General features: G+C 45.7%; 1 protein-coding gene across 1 annotated transcript in view; it reads left to right on the forward strand.

Moving 5' to 3' along the window:
* Positions 1 to 26,629, forward strand: part of dtx1 (deltex 1, E3 ubiquitin ligase) — a 348,134-nt gene that overhangs the window by 143,612 nt on the left and 177,893 nt on the right. Inside the window, exon 2 of the mRNA XM_085961523.1 lies at positions 19,750 to 20,428. Coding sequence (XP_085817649.1) covers positions 19,750 to 20,428 — 679 coding nt within the window. The remainder of the gene's footprint in view (positions 1 to 19,749; positions 20,429 to 26,629) is intronic.

Here is a 26,629-nt window from a genome sequence, read left to right on the forward strand (position 1 = left end):
TAAAACAACCCAGGCCTATCTGGTGGCAGTGGGTTAGTGAATTAACATGCTGTGCTATCATGTGGGTATCATTAGGTTGTGGGAATCTCTGATCCCCTGCCAGGCTGGATTCTCGAGCTGACTGTCAGTTTGCAGGATAAACAGATATAACCAATTGTATCTCTGTAATTAGTGTCAGCCGGGGCTCAGTGGGTAGCACACTCGCTTCTAGGTCAGAAAGTTGTGGGTTCAATTCCCATTCCATGACTTGAGCACAAAATCCAGGCTGACACTCCAGTGCAGTACTGAGGGAGGAGCCATCTTTCGGGTGAGACGTTAAACCAAGGCCCCCTCTGCCCTGGATGTAAAAGATCCCATGGCATTATTTCGAAGAAGAGCAGAGGTGTCCCGGCCAACATTTATCCCTCAACCAACATCACTAAAACAGATTATCTGGTCATTATCACATTGCTGTTTGTGGGAGCTTGCTGGGCTGGCTACCATGTTTCCTACATTACAACAGTGACTACACTTCAAAAAAGTACTTCATTGTCTGTGAAGCACTCTGGGATGACCTGAGGCTGTGAAAGGTGCTATATAAATGCAAGTCTTTATTTTAATTAAAGGGCTTGCTGTTTACCCAGTTATAGTTATTATGGAAAATAAATCTATTAAGTCACATGACTTTTTTAAAGAGGTTTGGATACATGAGAGTCGTTCTGTCTGTAAATAGCCCTGCATTGAAATAAGTCAAATTCTTAAAGAGCAGTTACCCCCTAACCATTCTAGATAAACCTCACCTCCTAATCCTTCGTGCCTCAAAACTGTGAAAATATTCCCGATCTAGTGTTGGAAACTTTAAATAAGTTCTTACTGTTCAGTCTACCTGGCCTTTTGTGTTCCAAAGCACTGGGTTTGATGATAGGTGTGCTCAGAGTTGTGCCTGAATTATGGGATAGGTCTTAAATTACTAGATATTTCAGCGGGTGAAGGATTCACATATTGAAGAGGCATTTGAAAGTGTAGAAAGAGGTAGAAGAATTTTGGAAAGGAATTCCAAAGTGCTAGTAGAAGATTCTGCCACCCATGGTGGGGTGGGTTGCGGGGGGAGTATGCACTGTAGAGAGGACGGTGTGCGTCGGAATAAAGGGCTGACCCTACTTCTGCATGCTGTGAAGTAACGTGATGGCCACACAATCTCATCACTTGAAGTCATTATTTTTCTAAAGTAAAAATAACAAAGAAATCTCAGTCTATGTATTGTTACAGGTAAAGTAACATTCATTTATAAGTGGCTAACGTTGTCAATTTCACTGAGCTGGGTGTTTGATGGAACAATTCTTATTGGTAAGGTATCAATCTGTTGGTATGGTGCCATTGGGCATTAGTGCGCTAGCAATCAGTCTCGCAGTGTGGGATGATCACAGGTTTGGGTCTGACTCTGTTGGTTCCCATATGTGGGTCAAGTCCCACTCCAGAGATTTGAGCACAACAATCTAGACTGGGATCGTAATAGTGTTAAGGGCAGAGAAGGGGAAGAATTTCTGAAGTGTGTTCAGGAGAACTTTCTTGATCAGTATGTTTCCAGCCCAACGAGGGAGGAGGCATTGCTGGATCTGGTTCTGGGGAATAAGGGAGGTTAAGTGGAGCAAGTGTCAGTCAGTGAACATTTAGAGAACAGTGATCATAGTATCATAAGGTTTAGATTAGCTATGGAAAAGGACAGGGAGCAATCTAGAGTAAAAATGTTTAACTGGTGGAAGGCGAATTTCAGTGGGATGAGAACAGATCTGGCCCGGGTAAACTGGAATCAAAGATTGGCAGGCAAAACTGTAATGGAACAATGGGTTGCCTTTAAATAGGAAATAGTTCAGGTACAGTTGAGGTACATTCCTACTAGGGGGAAAGGCAGGGCAACTAAAGTCAGGACTCCCTGGATGACGAAAGAGATAGAGAATATTATGAAGCAGAAAAAGAGCACGTATGACAGATGTCAGGTTGCAAATACATCTGAGAATCAGGCTATATATAGAAAGGTCAGAGGAAAAGTCAAAAAGAAAATAAGAGGAGCAAAGAGAGGGTATCAGAATAGAATGGCAGCCAACAAAAAAGGTAATCCAAAAGTCTTCTATAGGCATATAAATAGTAAAAGGGTAGTAAGAGGAGGGGAGGGGCCGATTAGGGTCCAAAAAGGAGACCTACGCATGGAGGCAGAGGGTATGGCTGAGGTACTAAACAAGTACTTTGCATCTGTCTTCACCAAGGAAGAGAATGGTGCCATAGACATAGTAAAGGAGGAGGCAGTGGAGATACTTGATAAGAAAAAAATTGATAAAGTGGAGGTATTCGAAGGCTGGCTGAACTTAAAGTAGATAAATCATCAGGAGCAGATGATGCATCCTAGGATGCTGAGGGAATTGAGGGAGATCACGGAGGTACTGGTCATAATATTCCAATCCTCCTTAGATAGGGAGGTGGTGCCAGAGGACTGGAGAATTGCAAATGTTACACCATCGTTCAAAAAAGGATGTAAAGATAAACCCAGCAACTATAGGCCAGTCAGTTTGACCTCAGTAGTGGGGAAGCTTTTAGAAACAGTAATCAGGGACAAAATTAACAGTCACTTGGACAAATTAAGGAAAGCAGCACAGATTTGTTAAAGGCAAATCGTATTTAACTAACTTGATTGAGTTATTTGATGAGGTAACAGGGTTGATGAGGGTAATGCAGTTAATGTCGTGTACATGGATTTCCAAAAGTCGTTTGACAAAGTGCCACATAATAGGCTTGCCAGCAAAGTTGAAGCCCATGGAATAAAAGGGACAGTGGTAGAATAGATACGGAATTGGCTAAGTGATAAACATAGAAAACATAGAGATAGGAACAGGAGTAGGCCATTCGGCCCTTCGAGCCTGCTCCGCCATTCAATGAGATCATGGCTGATCTTCGTCTGAGATCATAGCTGATCTTACCAGTTCAGTACCCCGTCCCCGCCTTTTCTCCGTAACCCTTAATCCCCTTAGCCTTCAGAAATATATCCAATTCTCTCTTGAAAATATTTATTGAATTAGCCTTCACAGCCCTCTGTGGCAGGGAATTCCACAGGCTCACCACTCTTTGAGTGAAGAAATTCTTCCTCATCTCTGTTTTAAATGATTTGCCCGCTATTTTTAGACTGTGGCCCCTGGTTCTGTGCTCCCCTGCCATTGGAAACATTCTCTCTGAATTCAGCCTGTCCAGGCCTGCCATAATTTTATATGTTTCGATGAGATCCCCTCTCAATCTTCTAAACTCCAGTGAGTACAAGCCCAAACTATTCAATCTCTCCTCGTAGGTCATTCCCGCCATTCCAGGTATCAGCCTGGTGAATCGCCGCTGCACTCTTTCCATGGCAAGAACATCCTTCCGCAGATGGGGCGACCAAAACTGTACACAATACTCCAGATGCGGTCTCACCAGCACCTTGTACAGCTGTAGTAAGGTATCCCTATTCCTATACTCGAACCCCCTTGATATGAAGGCCAACATACCATTTGCCTTCTTGATCGCCTGTTGCACCTGCATGCTCTCCTTCAGTGACTGGTGCACAAGAACACCCAGGTCCCTCTGCACTTCCCCATCTCCCAATCTATTGCCATTTAGATAATAATCCACCCTCCTGTTTTTACCCCCAAAGTGGATAACCTCGCATTTATCCACATTATAGTGCATCTGCCACGTATCCGCCCATTCCCCCAACCTGTCCAAATCGCACTGTAGCCTCCTGACATCCTCATCAGAGCCCACCCCTCCTCCTAGTTTAGTGTCGTCAGCGAATTTGGAAATATTGCATCCAATTCCCTGATCCAGATCATTTATATATATTGTGAACAGCTGGGGTCCCAGGACAGATCCTTGCGGCACCCCGCTGGTCACTGCCTGCCACTCCGAAAACGAGCCGTTTATTCCAACTCTCTGTTTTCTATCCGCCAGCCAGTTCTCCATCCACGTTAATACTTTGCCCCCAATCCCATGAGCCTTAATTTTGCATGATAATCTTTTGTGTGGAACCTTATCGAAGGCTTTCTGGAAGTCAAGGTACACCACATCCACTGGCTCTCCCCCATCTATTTTACCAGTTACTTCCTCAAAAAATTCCAGCAGATTAGTCAAACACGATTTACCCTTTGTAAATCCATGTTGACTCTGTCCGATCCTTTCCCCATTTGTCAAGTGCTCCGCTATTTTATCCTTAATAATGGACTCTAGCATTTTGCCCACAACCGATGTAAGGCTTACTGGTCTATAATTCCCTGCTTTCTCTCTACCCCCCTTTTTAAATATTGGGGTAACATTAGCTACCCTCCAATCCACGGGTACTGTTCCCGAGTCAATGGAGTTCCGGAAGATGATCCTTAGAGCATCTGCTATCTCCAGGGCCACCTCCTTAAGTACCCTAGGATGTAGTTTATCAGGCCCCGGGGATTTGTCGGCCTTCAGTCCCCTCAACTTACCCAACACCATATCCCTAGAGATACTAATTTCTGTCAGCTCCTCCCTCTCATTAGTCCCTATGTTTGTCGATATTCCTGGGAGGTTATTTGTGTCCTCCTTTGTGAATACAGAACCAAAGTATGAGTTTAATTGGTCTGCCATTTCCTTATTCTCCATTATATATTCTCCCGAATCGGACTGCAAGGGACCGACTTGGGATTTTACCAGTCTTTTCCTCCTGATATACCGATAAAAGCTTTTGCAGTCTGTCTTTATGTTTGCTGCAAGTTTACTTTCGTATTCTATTTTCCCCTTCCTGATTAATCCCTTTGTCCTCTTTTGCTGTATCCTGTACTGCCCCCAATCTTCCGGTCTGGTGCTTTTTTTTGCCAGTTGATATGCCCTTTTTTTTGATTTTATGCTGTCCCTAATTTCCCTCGTTATCCACGGTTGAGTCACCTTTTTAGGTTTATTTTTATGCCAAACCGGTATAAACATGTTCTGGAATTCTTCCATTCTATCTTTGAATGCTTGCCATTGTCTATCCACTGTCAATCCCCCCAGAAACACCACCCAATCAATCTTACCCAATTCCCGTCTCATACTCTCGTAATTCCCTTTATTTAAGTTCTGGACCTTAGTCTCTGATTCAATTTCCTCACTCTCCATCTCGACTGAGAGCTCGATCATATTATGATCGCTCTGACCCAAGGGGCCTCGTACAAGAAGATTGCTGATAAGTCCCTTCTCATTGCACAATACCCAGTCTAAAATGGCCTGATCTCGAGTCGGCTCCTCGACATATTGGTCCAGATAACCGTCCCGAAAACATTCCAGGAATTCCTCCTCCTCAGAATTTTTACTAATTTGGGTAGTCCAATCAATATGTAAATTAAAGTCACCCATGATGACAGCTGTGCTCTTATCGCACGCTTCTCTAATTTCCCTTTTTATGCCTTCCCTCACCTCCATATTACTATTTGGAGGCCTATATATCACACCCACTAACGTTTTCCTCCCCTTGCTATTTCTCATTTCTACCCATACAGATTCCGTTTCATCCGAGTTAATATCCTTCCTTTCCATTGCATTAATCCCCTCCTTTACCAGCAATGCTACCCCACCTCCCCTACCTTTTTGCCGATCCTTCCTAAATATTGTATATCCCTGGATGTTAAGTTCCCAGCCTTGCCCACCCTGCAGCCACGTTTCTGTAATCCCAATCAAATCATACTTGTTTACCTCTATTTCCACAACTAATTCATCCACCTTGTTCCTAATGCTTCTAGCATTAAGATACAAAGCCTTCAGGCTTGCTTTTTTCACACTCTCATTATGAATTAGTTTGGCCCTTTGTGTTTCTCTCCTTTGCTTATTGCTTCTCACCTTTCTACCATCTATTTCTAACTTCATATGACTTCCCTCTTTTCCACTACCTAGGTTCCCATCCCCCTGCCAAATTAGTTTAAATCCTCCCGAACCGCCCTAGAAAATATTACCCCGAGGACATCGGCTCCCTCACAGTTCAGGTGTAGACCGTCCCCTTGGTACAGGTCACTCCTCCCCAAGAACTGGTTCCAATGCCTCAAGAATTTAAATCCCTCTCCCTTGCACCACTGCTCAAGCCACGTATTTAGCTTATCTATCTTACTCTCTCTAAACTTATTAGCTCGTGGCACTGGTAGCAATCCAGAGATTACTACCTTTGAGGTCCTACTTTTCAATTTAGCTCCTAACTCCCTAAATAAGAAACAGAGAGTAGTGGTGAACAGTTATTTTTCGGACTGGAGGAAGGTGGTGTTCCCCAGGGGTTGGTTCTAGGACCACTGCTTTTCTTGATGTATATTAATGACTTGGACTTGTATGTACAGAGCACAATTTAAAAACTTGGAAGTATAGTGAACAGTGAGGAGGAGAGTGATAGACTTCAGGAAGACATAGACAGGCTGGTGAAATGGGCAGACACGTGGCAGATGAAATTTAATGCAGAAAAGTGTGAAGTGATACATTTGGTAGAAAGAATGAGGCGAGGACATGTAAACTAAATGGTACAATCCACAAACAGAGAGACCTGGGGGTATGTGTGCACAAATCGTTGAAAGTGGCAGGGTAGGTTGAGAAAACAGTTAAAAAGGTTTATGGGATCCTGAGCTTCATAAATAGAGGTATAGAGTATACAAGTATAGAAATTATGATAAACCTGCATAAAACACTGGTTCGGCCCCAACTGGAGTATTGTGTCCAATTCTGGGCACTACAATTTAGGAAGGATGTGAAGGCCTTAGAGAGAGTGCAGAAAAGATTTATGAGAATGATTCCAGGAATGAGAGACTTCCATAATGTTGATAGACTGGAGAAGCTGGGGTTGTTCTCCTTGGAGCAGAGAAGATTGAGAGGAGATTTGATAGGTGTGTTCAAAATCATGAGGGGTCTGGACAGAGTAGATAGAGGGAAACTGTTCCTATTGGCAGAAGGGTCGAGAACCAGAGGACGCAGATTTAAGGTGATCGGCAAAAGAACTAAAGGAGGCGTAAGAAAAAACTTTTTTACGCAGCGAGTGGTTAAGATCTGGAATATACTGCCTGAAAGGGTGGTGGGGGCAGATTCAATCACTGCTTTCAAAAGGAAGTTGGATAAGCATCTGAAGGAAAGAAATTTGCAGGGCTACGGGGAAAGGGTGGGAGAGTGGGACTAGCTGAAGTGCCCTTGCAGAGAGCCAGCACAGGCTCGATGGGTCGAATGGCCGCCTTCCATGCTGTAATCATTCTATGATTCTCTGCAATACGGAGGGGGTGCCGCACTTTCGGAAGTGAATCTTTCAGATGAGATGTTAAACTCAGGACCCATCTGCCCTCTCAAGTGTACGTAAAAGACCATGGTACTGTTCAATGAAGAGCAGAGAAGCGCTCCTGGTGTCCTAGCCAATATTTATCCCTTAACCAACTTCACTAAAATACAGATATTCTGGTCAATATCTCTCTGCTGTTTGTGGGATATTGCTGTGTGAAAATTGGCTGCCGCGTTTCCCACATTACAACAGTGACCACACTCCAAACTTTGGGATGTCCTGAGGATGTGAAAGGCAAGATGTAAGTTCTTTTTTTCCTTTTAAGGTGTCAGGCCAGGCTCACAAAGAAAATGGGAGAAAAACAGCAGAAAATGGGGAAAAAGTATCCATAAAAAACAGCCGAGAGAAAATCCACCAATAGCGGGGCACTTAATCTCGAAGAAAGAGTAAGTTAGTCACACCATACAACTCTCCACTGCAGATTGGCATCATGCTGCTTATGGAAAGGTGTGAAGCCCAGACTGCCTGAGTGTCTTAGATAAATTGATGGGCATGACCACAGGAGCAAAGTAATGAGCATCTCACCTGGGGGTAAAAGAACATCGGATACTGTTAGAGGAACTGGTTGCCCCTCAGTCTTCGCCTGCTGTTGTATCCCAGTGCATCAGTATAATTCATTCCTTAGCCTTACTTCTCTGATGATCTAAACGCTTTAGACTCTAATTTTATTGACTGTTACTTGTCTCAGATAATGAACACTCTTTCATTTTTTTTTACATTGGCTTCTGTACGGAAAGCAGCTCATATCCTTGTGTCCGGAGCACACAGCTGAACATATGCCGGCACTTTCCATTTCTGCCTTCATCCTTCTTGTTTATCTTGGCTCCATAATGCAGGAGAATGTTCTGGACAGCTGTAAAGTGCAATGTTTCTAGTGTCAGTTTGAAAGCAACAGGATGTGTCTTTTCGTGCTTGAGAATCACTGGGAAACGGACTCAAGGATCCTGTTTTGACAGTTTAAAGACAGGCTGTGTATCTATGACAGTGTGAGCAATGTAGGTTATGACATTAGTGAGATAAAACAGACAGGAGGAGAGAGAAGGCCTGGAAAAAGAAGAGAGAGAGAGAAGATATAAACAAAGAAAAAGAGGATCAGTCAGAACTCATCAAAGACCACAGCGCATACCTTTGTATTACAGACCAAGGGGTATATTTTCCTCACTGTATAAAGGTAAAGAAGAAAATCTTTGACTACTTGGTCATTAGAAACCAATAACAGTTTAATAAAAGACTTTGAATCTAGGAATGCACAGTAGTAGAAAAGTCTATCGCAGTGCATCTGCCCAGCATCTACATTAAAAAGAAATACCCTACTACATACTGGGGTAGATTTTGACTTTGTGTGCTGGTATAACACGTGTAATAGTGAATCGGAAGCTCGCGTACATCTCTCCCGACTTTTATTTCTTCGGGAGAGATGTAAAACGGGCTGCTGATTCGCTATCGCTCATTTTACTCTATCGCACAAAGTCAAAATCTACCCCATGTTCTCTTTTATGCCTCGATTGCTTCTTTTGCTAAAAGAACTATCTAGCTCCTTCTGGAATTCGCCAGTGCTATTTGACTTCACTGGCTCCCAAAGCACAAATTCACTGACCTCTGTGTGAAGTAATTAAATCTAAACTTCTTATTCACCATCTCTCTTTCAAGCTCAAGTCCGTGCCCTTTGGTTACAGCATTTGTGGTTCTTTAACTTAAGAGGAAAATAAAGGTGTTGAGGGAAAAAACTAATAAGCCAAATAGATAGAGGTCTGGAGACCACGTGGCTGAAAGGCTGAGTATTTTATATTTCATATTGGGCTAAGCTATCTTACAACTTGCTTTTAGATTGGAGAGGGATGACAAAAGAACCAATTAAACATGTTTTAAGAATCGTAGTAGCAGTTTCAGACTGGAGAAAATCTTCGGTCAATCGAGCCCACCTATCCATAGTATTCCATTGGTGCATTTCTAATAACCCTAAGTCCCATTTATTGACAAGAATCTGTCTAGTTCCATTTTTTATTTAGCAACAGAAATGAAACAATGAATGTTGTAATTCTAAAATAAAAACAGGAAATGTTTGAGATGCACTGAAGGCTCATCTCCACCTGTAAGAGAGACAGAACTGGCATAGTCAGGCTGGAGAACCTCCTTTCTGACCAGAAACAAGACTCAACCTGAAATATTAACCTGGCTTCCTTCAAATGCTAACTGACTTGCTGTGCATTTCCAGCATTTTCTGTTTTTAGTTAATTTTTTTTCCTTCACTTTTGCATAATTGTTCCTTTTTCTTTCAGTTTACATGGTCTCCTCCAGCTGCTTTCATCAGGCTGTGGGCTTCACCGCAGCTCTGCGGACCAACACTGCTTCAGGTTTTAGTTGACTTGAGTCGTGGTCCAGTTTCAGATTTACATAGTCTCATACAAAAAGAAAATACTGCAGATGCTGGAAATCTGAAATAAAAGCAGAAAATGCTGGAGCTACTCAGCAGGTCAGGCAGCATCTGTGAAGAGAGAAACCGAGTTAACGTTTCAGGTCGATGATTTTTCGTCAGAACAAAAGGTCATCGACCTGAAACGTTAACTCTGTTTCTCTCTTCACAGATGCTGCCTGACCTGCTGAGTATCTCCAACATTTTCTGTTTTTATTACATAGTCTCATGTTCTGTTTGGATGTGATGCCCTCCTCATGGTAGCCCTATAACTGGGAAGTGTTTGACTACTATTGACATGCTGGACAGAAACTCAGTGTTAGGCTTTGACTATGAACACACAGTGAATCCAAAGTTTTATATGGGTACGGTAGTGTAATGGTTATGATACTGAACTAGCAAGCTAGAGGTTTAAATCCCACTATGGAAAATGTTAAGTTGAATTCAATAAATCTGGTAATATGAAAGTTGACAGATTGTTGTAAAAACCCAACTGGTCTCTACATGTGACTGTAGTCCCACATTATCTGGTTGACCATTAATGCTCTCTGATGTGGCCTAGCAAACCACTCAGTTCTGAATAATATCACGAGACAGGCCACCGTATCAGGACAACTAGGAATAAAGAATAAAAAAAGAGCATGCCACCATCACCCCATTAAAGAAAGAAAGACTTGCATTTACATAGCGCCTTTCACAGCCTCAGGATGTCCCGAAGTGCTTTACAGCCAATGAAGTACTTCAAAGTGTAGTCACTGTTGTAATTTGGGAAACATGGCAGCCAATTTGCACACAGCAAGGTCCCACAAATGGCAATGAAATAAATAACCAGATCATCTGTTTTAATGTTGGTTGAGGGATAAATGTTGGCCAAGACACCAGGAGAACTCCCTTGCTCTTCTTCGAATAGTGCCATGGGACCATTTACATCCACCTGAGAGGGCAGGCGATTTAACGTCTCATCCAAAAGAAGGCACCTCCAACAGTGCAGCACTCCCTCAGTACTGTACTGAAGTGTCATGTGCTCAAGCCTCTGAAGGGGAGCTTGAACCTTCTGACTCGCAGGCAAAAGGGTTATCACGGAGCCCAGGCTGACACTTAAACAATCAAGGAATTGAAAAGAACTATGCTCAGTTTTAATATCCTTCTGTCTACTCTTTACATAATTGGGGGAACGAGCACAGAGTAGTTATTAAACCTGACAGCATAAGGAGTTGATGTGAATGAATAGACATAGTTAAAAGTCCAAAAATCCTGAAGTACACTGGGCAAATTGGTTTTATTTGTTGATGACAATTCAGTTCCATCAGACTGGTCTGAGGTTGGCGCACCTCTGAAAAACATATTAAAATTCACTGAGGTCACTGTAGGTGTTACACTAATGCTAGTTCCTCATCATTTACAACCTGTAGACTTCTATTATAATTTCTTGGAGCTTAGGGAGTAATTTCTCCATTATCCAAACCCCTCTACTAAATAGGAGTGTAAAGGGGTATGGTAGCATAGTGGTTATGTTACTGGACGAGTAATCCAGAGGCCTGGACTAATGATCCGGAGACGTGAGTTCAAATCCACTCCACGGCAGCTGGGGAATTTAAATTCAGTTAATTAAATAAATCTGGAATTAAAAGCTAGTATCAGCAATGCTGACCATTAAACTTGTAAAAACCCATTTGTTTCACTAGGGAAGGAAATTAGGGAAGGAAATCTGCTGTCCTTACTTGGTCTGATCTAGATGTGACTCCAGACCCACAGCAATGTGGTTGACTCTTAACTGTCCTCTGAAATGGCTGAACAAGCCATTCAGTTGTAGCATGCTGCTAGGAAAAACAATGGCCCATATTTTGCGATCGCAGGCCTCCCGCGCTGTGCATGCCTGAAACCAAATTAGTAACAATACTGTGGAGGAGGAATTCCTGGAGGGTTTACGGGATGGTTTCCTGGACCAATATGTCGAGGAACCAACCAGAGATCAGGCCATCTTAGACTGGGTATTATGTAACGAGAAAGGATTAATTAGCAATCTTGTTGTATGAGGCCCCTTGGGTCGGAGCGATCATAATATGATCGAATTCTTCATTAAGATGGAGAATGAAGTAGTTGACTCAGAGACAAGGGTCCTCAATTTAAATAAAGGAAACTACGATGGTCTGAGGAGCGAGTTGGGTAGGATTGATTGGGGAATGGCACTCAAAGGGTTGACAGTGGATAGGCAGTGGCAAACATTCAAAGACCGAATGGATGAGCTACAGAATTTGTTCATCTCAGTTTGGCATAAAAATAAAACAAAAAAGGTGACTCAACCGTGGCTAACAAGGGAAATTAGGGATAGCATAAGATCCAAGGAGAGGACATATAAATTGGCTAGAAAAAGCAGTAATCCTGAGGATTGGGAGCAGTTTAGGAGTCAACAAAGGAGGACAAAGGGATTAATTAAGAGGGGGAAAATAGAATATGAGAGTAAGCTTTCAGGGAACATAAAAACTGACTGTAAAAGCTTTTATAGATATGTGAAGAGAAAAAGATTGGTGAAGTCAAGCGTAGGTCCCTTACAGTCAGAATCAGGGGAATTTATAATGGGAAACAAGGAAATGGCAGACCAACTAAATACATACTTTGGTTCTGTCTTCACAAAGGAGGACACAAATAACCTCCCAGAGATGCCGAGGAACATAGGGTCTGATGAAAGGGAGGAACTGAAAGAAATCAGTATTTGTAAGGAAATGGTGTTAGGAAAATTGATGGGACTGAAGGCCGATAAATCCCCAGGGCCTGATGGTCTACATCCCAGGGTACTTAAGGAAGTGGCCCTAGAGATAGTAGATGCATTGCTGGTCATCTTCCAGAACTCGATAGACTCTGGAACGGTACCCATGGATTGGAGGGTAGCTAATGTTAACCCACTATTCAAAAAAGGTGGTAGAGAAAAAGCAGGGAATTATAGACCGGTAAGCCTGACATCGGTAGTGGGGAAAATGCTGGAGTCTATTATAAAAGATGTAATAGCAGAGCACTTGGAAAGCAGTGACAGGATCGGACAAAGTCAACATGGATTTACAAAAGGTAAATCATGCTTGACTAATCTACTGGAATTTTTTGAGGATGTAACTGGTAAAATAGATAAGGGAGAACCAGTGAATGTGGTGTATTTGGACTTTCAGAAGACTTTCGATAAGGTCCCACATAAGAGATTAGCGTGCAAAATTAAGGCACATGGGATTGGTGGCAAGGTATTGACTTGGATAGAGAACTGGTTGGCGGACAGAAAGCAAAGAGTTGGAATAAACGGGTCGTTTTCCGAGTGGCAGGCAGTGACTAGTGGGGCACCGCAAGGATCGATCCTAGGACCCCAGCTGTTCACAATATATATTAATGATCTGGACGAGGGAATTGGATGTAATATCTCCAAATTTGCAGACGACACAAAGCTGGGTGGGAGGGTAAGCTGTGAGGAGGATGTCGTGAAACTCCAGTACGATTTGGACAGGTTGGGTGATTGGGCAGAAACATGGCAAATGCACTATAATGTGGATAAATGTGAGGCTATCCACTTTGGTGGCAAAAACAGGAAGGCAGATTATTATTTGAATGGCAATAGATTGGGAGAAGGGGAAGTGCAAAAAGACCTGGGTGTTCTTGTGCACCAGTCGCTGAAGGTAAGCATGCAGGTGCAGCAGGCGGTTAAGAAGGCAAACGGTATGTTGGCCTTCGTAGCAAGAGGGTTCGAGTACAGGAACAAGGATGTCTTGCTACAGTTGTACAGGGCCTTGGTGAGACCGCACCTTGAGTATTGTGTGCAGTTTTGGTCACCTTACCTGAGGAAGGATGTTCTTGCCATGGAGGGAGTGCAGCGAAGATTCACCAGGCTGATACCTGGGATGGCAGGAATGACGTATGAGGAGAGATTGTGTCGATTGGGCTTATACTCACTGGAGTTTAGAAGATTGAGAGGGGATCTCATTGAAACCTATAAAATTCTGTCAGGTCTGGACAGACTAGATGCAGGAAGGATGTTTCGGATGGCCGGGGAGTCCTGAACCAGGGGTCATAGTCTAAGGATAAGGGGTAAGCCATTTAGGACTGAAATGAGGAGGAACTTTTTCACCCAGAGAGTGGTGAACCTGTGGAATTCTCTGCCACAGAGGGCGGTGGAGACCAGTTCATTAAATATATTCAAGAAAGAGTTGGATATATTTCTTGAGGCTAAAGGGATCAAGGGATATGGGGAGAAGGCAGGGACAGGGTACTGAATTTGGATGATCAGCCATGATCTCATTGAATGGCGGAGCAGGCTCGAAGGGCCGAATGGCCTACTCCTGCTCCTATCTTCTATGTTTCTATGTAACCGGCATTTCCGATGTCCCTACGGGTGGGTACACAGTGCGTACACACCCGTAGGGATCGGAATATCTGGGCCATTAAGAATAAAACCGGATGGATCACCTGGCATCGACCTAGGCACCGGACATGACAAAGGCACAGTCAGCCCAGTCGACCCTGCATAGTCCTCCTCACTGACTCCTCTGGGGAGTTGTGCTGAAATTGGGAGAAGAAGTCCCATCTTCACACTGAGGACACTCTCCATTGTGTTGTTTGGCACTACCACCGTGCTACATGGGTTAGATTCAGAACAGATCTAGCAGCACAAAACTGGGCATCCATGAGGCGATGTGGGCCATCAGCAGCAATCCTAATCTGTAACCTCATGGCCCAACATATCCCTCACTCTACCATTACCATCAAGTCAGGGGACCAACTCTGGTTCAATGAGGTGTGTAGGAGAGCATACCAGGCATACCTAAAAATGAAGTGCCAACCTGGTGAAGCTACAACACAGGACTACATACATGCTAAATAGCAGAAACAGCATGCTATAGACAGGGCTAAGCGATCCCACAACCAACAGCTCAGATCAAAGCTCTGCAGTCCTGAGACATCCAGTCGTGAATGGTGGTGGACCATTAAACAACTAACGGGAGGAGGAGGCTCCATGAATATCCCCATCCTCAATGATGGTGGAGCTCAGCACGTGAGTGCAAAAGACAAGGCTGAAGCGTCTGCAACCATCTTCAGCCAGAAGTGCCGTGCGGATGATCCATCTCGGCCTCCTCCTGTAGCCCCCACCATTACAGAAGCCAGTCTTCAGCAAACTCGATTCATTCCACGTGATATCAAGAAATGGCTGAACGCACTGGATACAGCAAAGGCTATGGGCCCCGACAACATCTCGGCTGTAGTGCTGAAGACTTGTGCTTCCCAGAACTAGCTGCGCCTTTAGCAAGCTGTTCCAGTACAGCTACAACACTGGCATCTACCCGACAATGTGGAAAACTGCCCAAATATGTCCTGTCCACAAAAAGCAGGACAAATGCAATCCGGCTAATTACTGTCCCATCAGTCTACTCTCAATCATCAGCAAAGTAATGTATGATGTCATCGACAGTGCTATCAAGTGGCACTTACTCATCAATAACCTGCTCACTGATGCTCAGTTTGGGTTCTGCCAGGACCACTCAGCTCCAGACCTCATTCCAGCCTTGGTCCAAATATGGACAAAAGAGCTGAATTCCAGAGGTGAGGTGAGAGTGACTGCCCTTGACATCAAGGCAGCATTTGACTGAGTGTGGCATCAAGGAGCCCTAGTAATATTGAAGTCAATGGGAATCAGGGGGAAAACTCTCCACTGGCTGGAGTCATACCTAGCACAAAGGAAGATGGTTGGAGGTTAATCGTCTGAGCCCCAGGACATCGCTGCAGGAGTTCCTCAGGGCAGTGTCCTAGGCCCAACCATCTTCAGCTGCTTCATCAATGACCGTCTCTCCATCATAAGGTCAGAAGTGGGGATATTCGCTGATGATTGCACAGTGTTCAGTTCCATTTGCCACTCCTCAGATAACGAAGCAGTCCATGCCCACATGCAGCAAGACCTGGATGACATTCAGGTTTGGGCTGATGATAAGTGGCAAATAACATTTGTGCCACACAAGTGCCAGGCAAAGGCTATCTTCAACAAGAGAGAATCTAACCACCTCCCCCCACCGAATCCCCCACCATCAACATCCTGGGGGTCACCATTGACCAGAAACTTTACTGGACCAGCCACATAAATACTGTGGCTACAAGAGCAGGTCAGAGGCTGGGTATTCTGCGGCGAGTGTCTCGCCTCCTGATTCCCCAAAGCCTTTCCCCCATCTACACGGCACAAGTTAGAAGTGTGATGGAATATTCTCCACTTGCCTGGATGAGTGCAGCTCCAACAACACTCAAGAAGCTCGACACCATCTAGGACAAAGCAGCCAGCTTGATTGGCACCCCATCCGCCACCGTAAACATTCACTTCTTCCACCACCAGTGTACCGTGGCTGCAGTGTGTACCATCTACAAGATGCACTGCAGCAACTCGCCAAGGCTTCTTTGACAGCACCTCCAAAACTCGCGACCTCTACCACCTAGAAGGTCAAGGGCAGCAGGTGCATGGGAATACCACCACCTCCAAGTTCCCCTTCAAGTCACACACAATCCTGACTTGGAAATATATCGGCTGTTCCTTCATCATCGCTAGGTCAAGATCCTGGTACTCCCTCCCAAACAGCACTGTGGGAGCACCTTCCCCACACGGACTGCAGCAGTTCAAGAAGGCGGCTCACCATCACCTGCTCGAGCAATTAGGGATGGGCTGTCAATGCTGGCTTTGACAGCGACACCCACATCCCAGGAACAAATAAAAAAAAGTTAGAGGTGGCTGCTTTTCTATATGGTATCTATATTCGAGATGCTCCAGTCCTACTGTAAGCATGATTATAGACCTACTGTTCTGTGCCTGTGACATTGTTTTAGTGAATTAGGACAATAAAAGAACATAAGATCATAAGAAATGTAAATTATAAGATTAGGCTGAATGAGTGCCTAAAAGTGCGAGGGATCATTCAATGCAAGCGTCATTAATGTTGTAGTGCACTGATGCGTTACTTACAATAGGCGAGCATGACAAAGAGGAAGGAAGGAACGGAAAGTTGGAACTCTGCAATGTCAGAGTCACCAACTTTCACTTCTGCAAGCCTGGGTTTAGATCCAGCACAGAGATAATGAACCATCGACTGACAGTGAAAATTCTCCGGGGTAATTGACTCTAGTACTTTTACTCTCAAATTGTCAGACCACGGGCTAAGAACGTAAGAAATAGGAGCAGGAGTAGACCATGCGGCCCCTCGAGCCTGCTCAGCCATTCAATAACATTAAGGGCTGGAAGGTCATCAGACTGTCATCCAAAGAATGGGACTATTGATCCACAGAAATCCAAAGTTAACAATGGCTTGTGTCCAGTCGGCCAAACGTGACATGTCAGTAAAATGACTGAGCTCCGCTTTCGTCCATTTTGTTCCAGAATTGCAATGAATATTTTACTCCAATATTTCGCAATATTCAGATACCTCACTGTTTTGAATGAAAACACATACAAATACCGGAGCAATGATTATTTGTTGCTTGTCTGTCATGAACATACCATGCTCCTATTTAGAATTATGTTCTGTTCCAATTAAGCAGGTGGCCCTTACAATTTGTCTGTTCAGATTAAATCAGTAATTTGTAATATTTGGACAGGAAGTTCTGGTTTTAGGAGCTAAATTGGAAGACAATGGCCGGTGGATCATTGAGTGATCAAATCTCCACAGAGTTGAAATATCCAATACAAATGGACTTTGTGTTTCAAGAATGATAAAGGGGGAAACGGAGCTCCCATTTTATTTGTTGTGATTCCTTTTTCATTGAGGCAGTAATGAGTTCTGAAAGCTCATCACACATGTTATAATTGTTATACAGTTCTTTTTAAAATACTGAGGTATACAAGATTCAGTGTGCAAAATAGGCTGGCGCAAGCAGTTTGTTTATTGCACTCTACTGTCCAAGCTTATTGTATATACAAATATAGCACAGTCCAGTATTATCACCTGTGGTAAGAACATTTCCATTGTAAGATTCATTATTTTTTGTTGTTGAAAGATTTTTCCTTTTCATTCCCTCCTAACCATCCTTCCTGCATTTAAAGTGATCTCACTAAAAGGGCTGGACCATTTAGCCTACCATTGCCTTTGTTCAGCAGCTAGGATGAGCTGTGCCAGGGTTAATAGATCCCACTCCCTCTCTCTGTTGACTGCAGCACCTTGTCTCTGCACGGTGACTTGATTAAAATCAGCAACTCATCATCCAGGAGAAACTTGGGCATAAACCCCAGTGGACACTGGGATTGTAGCCTGAACCCCCACCACCAAGTCCCATAAATTAGAAGCCTTTACAAAGAGAGTGGTTAGAATTTAGAATTCTCTGCCACAATCTTTCTTTAAGCAGCATAAATTCTTCTAAAAAGGAATTCAATAATTGCTTGAAAACGAGAAATATTAAAGGACATGAGTATGGGATTAGACCAGGTAGCTTGTTTGGAGAAAAATATCATGGTAGTCTTGATGGGCTGAATGACCTGTGTATCTGCTCTAATATTCTATGATGCTATGTATACGAAGTGACACCCAGACCTTGCATGAGAATGAATTGTTCAGTTCGTCTGTAGCTGTTGTGTTCAACAATATTTTACTGTTATTGCTGGAAAAAAAACTATTTTATCCCATTCTTATTCTGAGGAAATTGTTTAAAAATAATGTGGCACAATTGTAATGTTTATCTGCAATTTGTAGGAAGTTTCATTTACATTACAAATAAGGTGGGGAAATAAGTTGTTTTGCTAAGCAGAATGTTCTGACCGAGAAAGTAACTTTCCACCACCGCCGCCGCCCCCCCGCCCCCCGCCATCACATTTAAAGTGACGAGGAAATGTTCCAGCTGAATTCTTGTATTTGAGTTCCTGTTAAACTTGCAGAAACGTTTTCTGAAAACACATCTGGCTGGCGAGGAGTGCCGAGTGATTTACTGGTCACGTGGTCAGCGTGCAGTTTGTGTAACCTGTCCCGGAGATTATCTCACCAATATAAGAGAATAACACTTTCTCACAAACACACTGGAGCAAGGGGACCGCTGGTTGTTATATGTAGCAAGATTGTGAATGGGTCTGTGAAGCTTTCCTATGTTTGGTGTTTCAAGCGAAATTGTCAATATTTTCACAGTTGTAGATCTTCACAAGCACATAGCGACCAGACCTCTCACCACATTATTAGTTATTTCACTCTAAAATGTGGTGTTCACTATGAACTTTGACCTCATCAAATAAAGAAGACAAAATTCAAAAAAGTGGACCTTCCAAGATTCTTTAAAAAAAATAAGTTCTTGTATCTCAGTATCTGGAGATAGACATTCATTTAATATAGGGGTCCAATAGCTGGGTCACTTGTATTTGTACAATATGATTCCATCACTGTTTCTGTGCTCATGATGGCAGCTGTCGGAGAGAATATTTGAACAAAGAACCTTTGCCATGATCAAAGGTTTCAGGTTTGAGATATTTTCAGCCAGCACATCCTGATGAATTTTGCTACAATGTCAAGTGAGATCCAAAGAAATTCGTCACTGCACAAACTACAGCGCTTCGCAGATCTGTGTTTCGTTTAAATGCTTAGATGGTAATTTAAACAATGCTTGGAGTTTTGTCCCAAGACACAGCCGTGACTAAATAAAGGATCTGCAGAACATCCTTTTTATCTTTCAAAACTTTTTTTTGTTGTGAATTTTCTAACTGCAGGTTGGGGAGATAGATTTAAAAATGTAATTTTCTGTAGCCTAAGGATTGTTTTTTGGTTCCAAAACAAATGTTTCAGAAACACATTTGAAGTGTTATGCACAGCACATCAAAAGTTCCCCACCAAGGCCAGTGCTGATCCCCACCCTCCCAATGTCACCATTTCAAAACTACGCCTTGCAGGACAAGGTAATAGGTTGCTTGTAACGGTGTGCGGTGATTCCCCTCTGCTGGCCAAGAGGTCTTTCCATGGCCTGCTTCTATTCGGTGATGATAATCGGTAAAAATGCCGTGAGATTTGAGCTTTCATTGTTTAATACTGAGTACGGTCTGTTGTTTTTCATTTTTCAGGAACCATGCGTCCAGTTCGAAGAAATTTTTATGACCCCTCTTCTGCTCCAGGAAAAGGGATAGTTTGGGAATGGGAAAATGACAGTTGCTCCTGGACACCGTATGACATGGATATTTGTATAACCATTCAGAATGCGTATGAGAAACAACACCCTTGGTTGGACCTGACTTCTCTGGGATTCTGTTATATTATTGACTTCAACAGTATGTGTCAGATGAACAGACAGACACAGCGGAAACGCCGACTGCGCCGACGTATGGACCTGGCCTATCCTTTGACTATGGGTTCGATCCCTAAATCACAGTCCTGGCCTGTTGGCACACAGTCGGGACAGCCATGCAGTTGCCAGCAGTGTGTCCTGGTTAACAGCACAAGGGCAGCCTCCAATGCCATCCTGGCATCCCAACGACGGAAAATTTATTCTGCCACAAACGGGACACTCACTGTCCGCCAGAGTAACTCCTACAATGGCGCGGCCTTGTGGTCGACTGCGAGCACAGCTGGGATCACCCCTCCAAAGCCTGAGCAGACCCGCTCTCCAACCACGACTCAACTTTCTCCTATCTCGCAGAGCCAGAGCGCTACCACAACAACCCCAATACCGGGCCAGAACAACCTGAACAGACCGGGTACCCAAAGGTCAGCTGTGGTCAGCACAAGGGCCTCTATTCCTCCTGGGTAAGTTCAAATGCAAGACAAATCAGTGATAATCATGTAAAGCCATTTGAAGGAGCCTCTCTTGAGGGAAAGTAATGATCATAAGCAGGATTTGCTTTTAAGAGAGATATTGGTATGGAGTTATAAGAAAAAGAAAACCGTCATCATGTAGTGTGTTCACAACACATTAGAGATGGGGGCGATTTTAACCCCACTCACTCAGCAGAAACCTGGCGGGTGGGCTGTTAAAATCGCCCTGGCTCTCACCTGTCCGAAAGCCGCCATGATGGCAACATTTGTCATTTTAACCTGCTCTCCTGAGCAGGCAGCAAGGGCACCTGCCCGGAGCCAACAGGGTCCTCCTTTACATATGCGTGTTGCGGCCCGGTGACATCATTGAGACCCGACTGTAATTTTAACTCCGGCCTGAGCGGGGAATCCAGCTGGAGTTAAAATCGGGGCCATCTAGTGCCATTCAGTGAAAAGCGGTCACCTCAAAAGTGAATTACTCATCCAAAAAAAGTGCTATGGAGTAAATAACAACAGAAAATGCTGGAAACACTCTCAGCAAGCCAGGCAGCATCTGTGGAGCAGGTCTCCTGCTTAGAAGGGTATAGAAATTAACCTTTTTTACTTTGGTATGCTGCTGATTATTGAGTTCTATATCTTCAACTCTCATTGACTGACATTATGGGTGATTTCAAAACTGCTGCAAAATGTTTGATATTATACTTCCCTGAACATAACTGCACCTTCCAGTACTTTGAGTAAGTAATCTTGATATTTAAATTGTGGAACATTTGATTTGTAGTGACAAATGATTCGGGTGAATTACATGTAAGATTTTGGTATGCTTCATCTCTTGAAGTGGGGATCTGTAATCTGGGGTCCTGGATTTTCTACCCAATCCTTATGGTGCGGGGTGTGGTATCTACAGGGGGTCTTTGGTGGTCTGCAGGCTCCAACATCAACAACACTTTCAATCAGGTGAAGGTAAGACGGGGCTCTGCTGTGGAGGTGTAATCCCAGACTGGTTTGCCCTGCTGGTTTTTACTTACTTACCTACCTGCTGTAGAGAGGGCAAAGCAAAGCGGCCACAGCGCTATGCAAGTTAGACCAGCGGCTGAGGAAGGCTGAGGCTGGGATCTTGCGGGTGAATTGCTGTCTTTCATTTTGCAAGAATCCAAGTAAATAGAATCTGCATCAGGAAAGGATTGGACACCCTCGTATGCACCATAACTGTTTAGTCACTAAACCATCAGAGACTCAGCACAGACCAGGGATCAGTGCCTTCACCTAGTAAACCATCAGAGACCCAGCAAAGACCAGGGATCAGTGCCTTTACCCAGTAAACCATCAGAGACCCAGCAAAGACCAGGGATCGATGCCTTTACCCAGTAAACCATCACGATAGACCAGGATTTGGTGCTTTTACCCTTGTTTTTAATAAAAGGACATGTTCTGTTGAAGTTGTGAACCTTGCTGTGTGGCGTTTCTTGTATCTATGCTTTAATACGTTCAATCAAGCATGTAGATACGTCGAATTAAATCAGAGTCAGGCAGACAGGCTCATAACTGTGATCTTTACTTTATTGGTAAAATGGCTGACTGCAGCTTTCCCGGGTAATTTCCATAATGCAATGCACATTACATTACCGTATTTACTGGTGTTAAACTCGCACATTACATTACCGTATTGACTGGTGTCAAACTCGCAGTCAATACACGACATCCCCCTTTTCCTTGGAAACAAACTTGCAGTTTACAAACAGTTGCTTACAATAACACTGCATAACTTATTTGGTTTATAAACTTTTTACAAACTTGTGTCTTACCACACAACTAAATAATTCCCAGATTTAAACATTTAACATCACCCATGCAATTCTCGCACAGTTTATGTTGTGACACAATCAGACAGTCTTTGGGGTTTTCTTTTAACCCTTTGAGGTCTGGCTGTACTGGGTGATGCGCTATCAACAATACCAAAGACTACAAGATGGACTTAAATGAAGTAGGCTTTTATTGACTAAGAACTAGAGCATGCCTCTGCTAGTGAATCCATCCTAAGAGCTCCCGGGGGAAGGGTGGTGAGTCACCTTTATACCCGGGCTTAGGGGTGGAGCCAGGGGCTGAGACATGCCTGGACTTGTACAGGGTTAACAGTGGTTTACCACACAGGCATGTACAAGTTAACAGTGGTTTACCACATTCACCCCTCGTTTAAAAAAGAGTCCGGCGGGGTGAAGTGTTTCAAAAGTTCGTATACGAAAGTCTCTCCGGGGGTCTTGTCTGCCATGATGATCTTCGTGGTGCCGGTTGCGGCGGTTCTTTGCCCGTGGCCACTTCTCGCGTGGGACGGAGCACTGGCGTGTCGTCCTCTCGGGGTAGGGATGGCACCGGCATGTCGTCAGTTCGTGGTAGACACCCCGGTGGTGCGTCGTGGGTAGTGGTGGTGGGTGGAGGTAGTGGATGGTGATCGATGGTGTTTCGGGTGGTACCTGAGGGTGCGAGGTCTCGAATTGAGACTGTGTCCTCCCGCCCGTCAGGATACGCCACGTAGGCGTACTGTGGGTTGGCGTGGAGGAGGTGAACCTTTTCGACCAGGGGGTCCGTCTTATGGCTCCTCACGTGTTTCCTGAGCAGGACGGGTCCCGGAGGCGTCAGCCATGGCGGTAGTGATGTCCCCGAGGTGGATTTCCTGGGGAAGACGAACATCTTCTCGTGAGGGGTGGCGTTTGTGGCAGTACAGAGCAGTGATCGTATGGAGTGGAGCGCATCGGGGAGGACATCTTGCCAGCGGGAGATTGGGAGGCCCTTGGATTTTAGGGCGAGCATGGCGGTCTTCCACACCGTTGCGTTCTCCCTCTCTACCTGTCCGTTACCCCGGGGGTTGTAGCTGGTAGTCCTGCTCGTGGCTATGCCCTTCTCGAGCAGGTACTGGCGCAGCTCGTCGCTCATGAACGACGAGCCCCTGTCGCTGTGGATGTAATTGGGGAAGCCAAATATGGCGAACAGGTCGTGGAGGCACCTGATGACTGTGGCGCTGGTCATGTCCGGACAGGGGATGCCGAAGGGGAAACGGGAGTACTCGTCAATAATATTGAGGAAGTACGTGTTGCGGTCAGAGGAGGGAAGGGGCCCCTTGAAATCGACGCTGAGACGTTCGAAGGGGCGGGTGGCTTTAATCAGGTGTGCCCTGTCTGGCCTATAAAAATGCGGTTTGCATTCGGCGCAGACCTGGCAGTTCCTGGTCATGGTCCTGACCTCCTCGATGGAGTAAGGCAGGTTGCGAGCTTTAATAAAGTGGAAGAACCTGGTGACCCCCGGGTGGCAGAGATCATTGTGGAGTGTCCATAGCCTATCGACTTGTGCGTTGGCACATGTCCCACAGGATAGGGCGTCTGGGGGCTCATTAAGTTTCCCTGGCCGGTATAAGATATCGTAGTTGTAGGTGGATAACTCGATCCTCCACCGCAATATCTTATCATTTTTGATTTTCCCCCTTTGTCTGTTGTTAAACATAAATGCTACTGACCGTTGGTCAGTGAGCAGGGTGAAACGTTTACCGGCCAGGTAATGTCTCCAGTGCCGTACAGCCTCCACTATCGCCTGGGCCTCCTTCTCGACTGAGGAGTGTCGAATTTCGGGGCCCTGGAGGGTCCGTGAAAAGAAGGCCACGGGTCTCCCCGCCTGGTTAAGGGCGAAGTCGGATGCATCGCTCTCCACTTGGAAAGGGATGGACTCATCCACTGCGTGCATTGTGGCCTTCGCAATGTCCTCTTTTATGAGGGTGAAGGCCGCACGGGCCTCTGCCGTCAGGGGGAAGGAGGTTGACTTGATGAGGGGCCGGGCTTTGTCCGCATAGTTGGGCACCCACTGGGCGTAGTAAGAGAAGAACCCTAGGCATCTCTTCAGGGCTTTTAGGCAGTGGGGGGGGCGGGGGGGGTAGTTCCAGGAGGGGGCGCATTCGGTCGGGGTCGGGGCCGATGACTCCGTTTTCCACCACGCAGCCAAGAATAGCGAGGCGCGCGGTGCGGAACATACATTTTTCTCTGTTGTATGTCAGATTCAGCCGTTGGGCCGTACGGAGGAATTTTTCTAGGTTGGCGTCGTGGTCCTGCCGGTCATGGCCGCAGATGGTGACGTTGTCTAGATGGGGAAGGTGGCCTGCAGCGCGTTCTGGTCAACCATCCGGTCCATCTCCCTTTGGAAGACCGAGACCCCGTTGGTGACGCCGAAGGGGACTCGGAGGAAGTGGTAGAGGCGACCGTCAGCCTCGAAGGCTGTGTACTGGCGGTCCTCAGGCCTGATGGGGAGCTGGTGGTATGCCGACTTCAGATCAATCGTCGAGAATACCCGGTATTGTGCTATCTGGTTGACCATGTCAGATATGCGGGGAAGTGGGTATGCGTCTAATTGCGTGTATCGATTGATCGTCTGGCTGTAATCAATAACCAGGCGCTGTTTTTCGCCGGTCTTTACTACCACCTCTTGGGCTCGCCATGGGCTGGTGCTGTCCTCGATAATCCCTTCCCTCAGGAGTCTTTGTACTTCTGATTTAATAAAGCTCCTATCCCCGGCACTGTACCACCTGCTTTTAGTAGCAATTGGCTTGCAGTCTTTGGCGAGGTTAGCGAACAACGGGGGGGGTTTGACCTTCAGGGTGGACAGGCTGCATACTTTGCGCGGCGCCGTGTTTAAATTCTGCTGGCTGCAGACTGTAAGTGGGGGCAGGGGCCCGCCATATGCCATCGTGACGCTCTCCAGATGGCACTGGAAGTCTAATCCTAGCAGTACGGGAGCGCAGAGCTGTGGCAGGACGAGGAATTTAAACACTCTGTACTCCACGCCGTTCACTGTCAGAGTCGCTACACAGTAGCCGCCGACATCCGCCGTATGGGACTTTGAGGCCATAAAGACCTGGTGGCGTGTGCGCATAACCGATAGGGAGTAGCGTTGCACCGTGTCGGGGTGGATGAAGCTCTCCGTGCTTCCGCAGTCGAAAAGGCAATTTGTGGCATGGCCATTTACCTTTACGTTCATCATGGACCTGGCTAGTTGATGGGGCCTAGATTGGTCCAGGGTGATGGAGGCCATCGTCGAGGTCGGTGGGTCGCTGTAGTATTCGCCCGCGCCGAGGGCCTGGTCCCGAGATGGTGTCCAAGATGGCGGCTCCCCCTCGGCTGGTGGTGTCCAAAATGGCGGCCCGCACGGCTCACACGTGGTTGGTGGGGTCCAAAATGGCGGCCTGTACGGTTCACATGCGGCGCTGCTGGAATTGGGGGTTGATTTCGCCTTGCACATTCTCGCGTAGTGGCCTTTCTTGCCGCATTTGGAGCAGGTCGCGTCCTTTGCTGGGCATTGCTGTCTGGGGTGCTTGGCCTGGCCGCAGAAGTAGCATTTCTGGCCTCTGGTCATTGCAGCTGTAGTTGGGCTGCTGGCGGCTTGTGGCCTTACCGGGTCCCAAGATGGCTGCTCCCGTGGCATCCACGTGGCCATCCGGTCAGGGGGGTAGGCGTCCATGTTCTGGAGGGCCACGTCTAACGGGTTAGCGAGGGCCACCGTCTTCTGCAGGTCGAGCCCCCTCTGTTCCAGCAGCCTCTGCCGAGTATAGTTGGACCTGATGCCGGCTACGTAGGCGTCTCGGATCAGGTCTTCCGTGCATTCCTTGGCCGTCACCGCTTTGCAATTACAGTCCCGGCCGAGGACTCTCAGTGCCAGTAAATATTCAGCGCCCGATTCCCCGGGCCGCTGTTTTCGGGTAGCCAGGAGGTGTCTGGCGTAGACCTCGTTAACAGGCCTCACGTATTGTTCCTTTAGCGTCGCGATGGCGGCCGCGTAAGTAGTGGCGTCTCGGATGATCGAGTAGACTCGGTGGCTCACCCGTGAGTTCAAGACAAGCCGTTTCGCGTCATCTGTAGTGACAGTAGTGCTGGAGGCGTCCAGGAAGGCTTCGAAACAGCTCAGCCAGTGTTCAAAGTTATTGGCTGCATCTGCTGCTTGAGGATCCAGGTCTAAACGTTCCGGCTTCAAGATTTGCTCCATGTTGAAAATTAGTCAATAAAATTGATGCGCTATCAACAATACCAAAGACTACGAGATGGACTTAAATGAAGTAGGCTTTTATTGACTAAGAACTAGAGCGTGCCTCTGCTAGTGAATCCATCCTAAGAGCTCCCGGGGGAAGGGTGGTGAGTCACCTTTATACCCGGGCTTAGG

This window comes from Somniosus microcephalus, chromosome 19 (genome assembly GCF_052327205.1).
Source record: "Somniosus microcephalus isolate GS21.2 chromosome 19, FLI_Smic_1.0, whole genome shotgun sequence".
NCBI classification, from domain to species: Eukaryota; Metazoa; Chordata; class Chondrichthyes; order Squaliformes; family Somniosidae; genus Somniosus; species Somniosus microcephalus.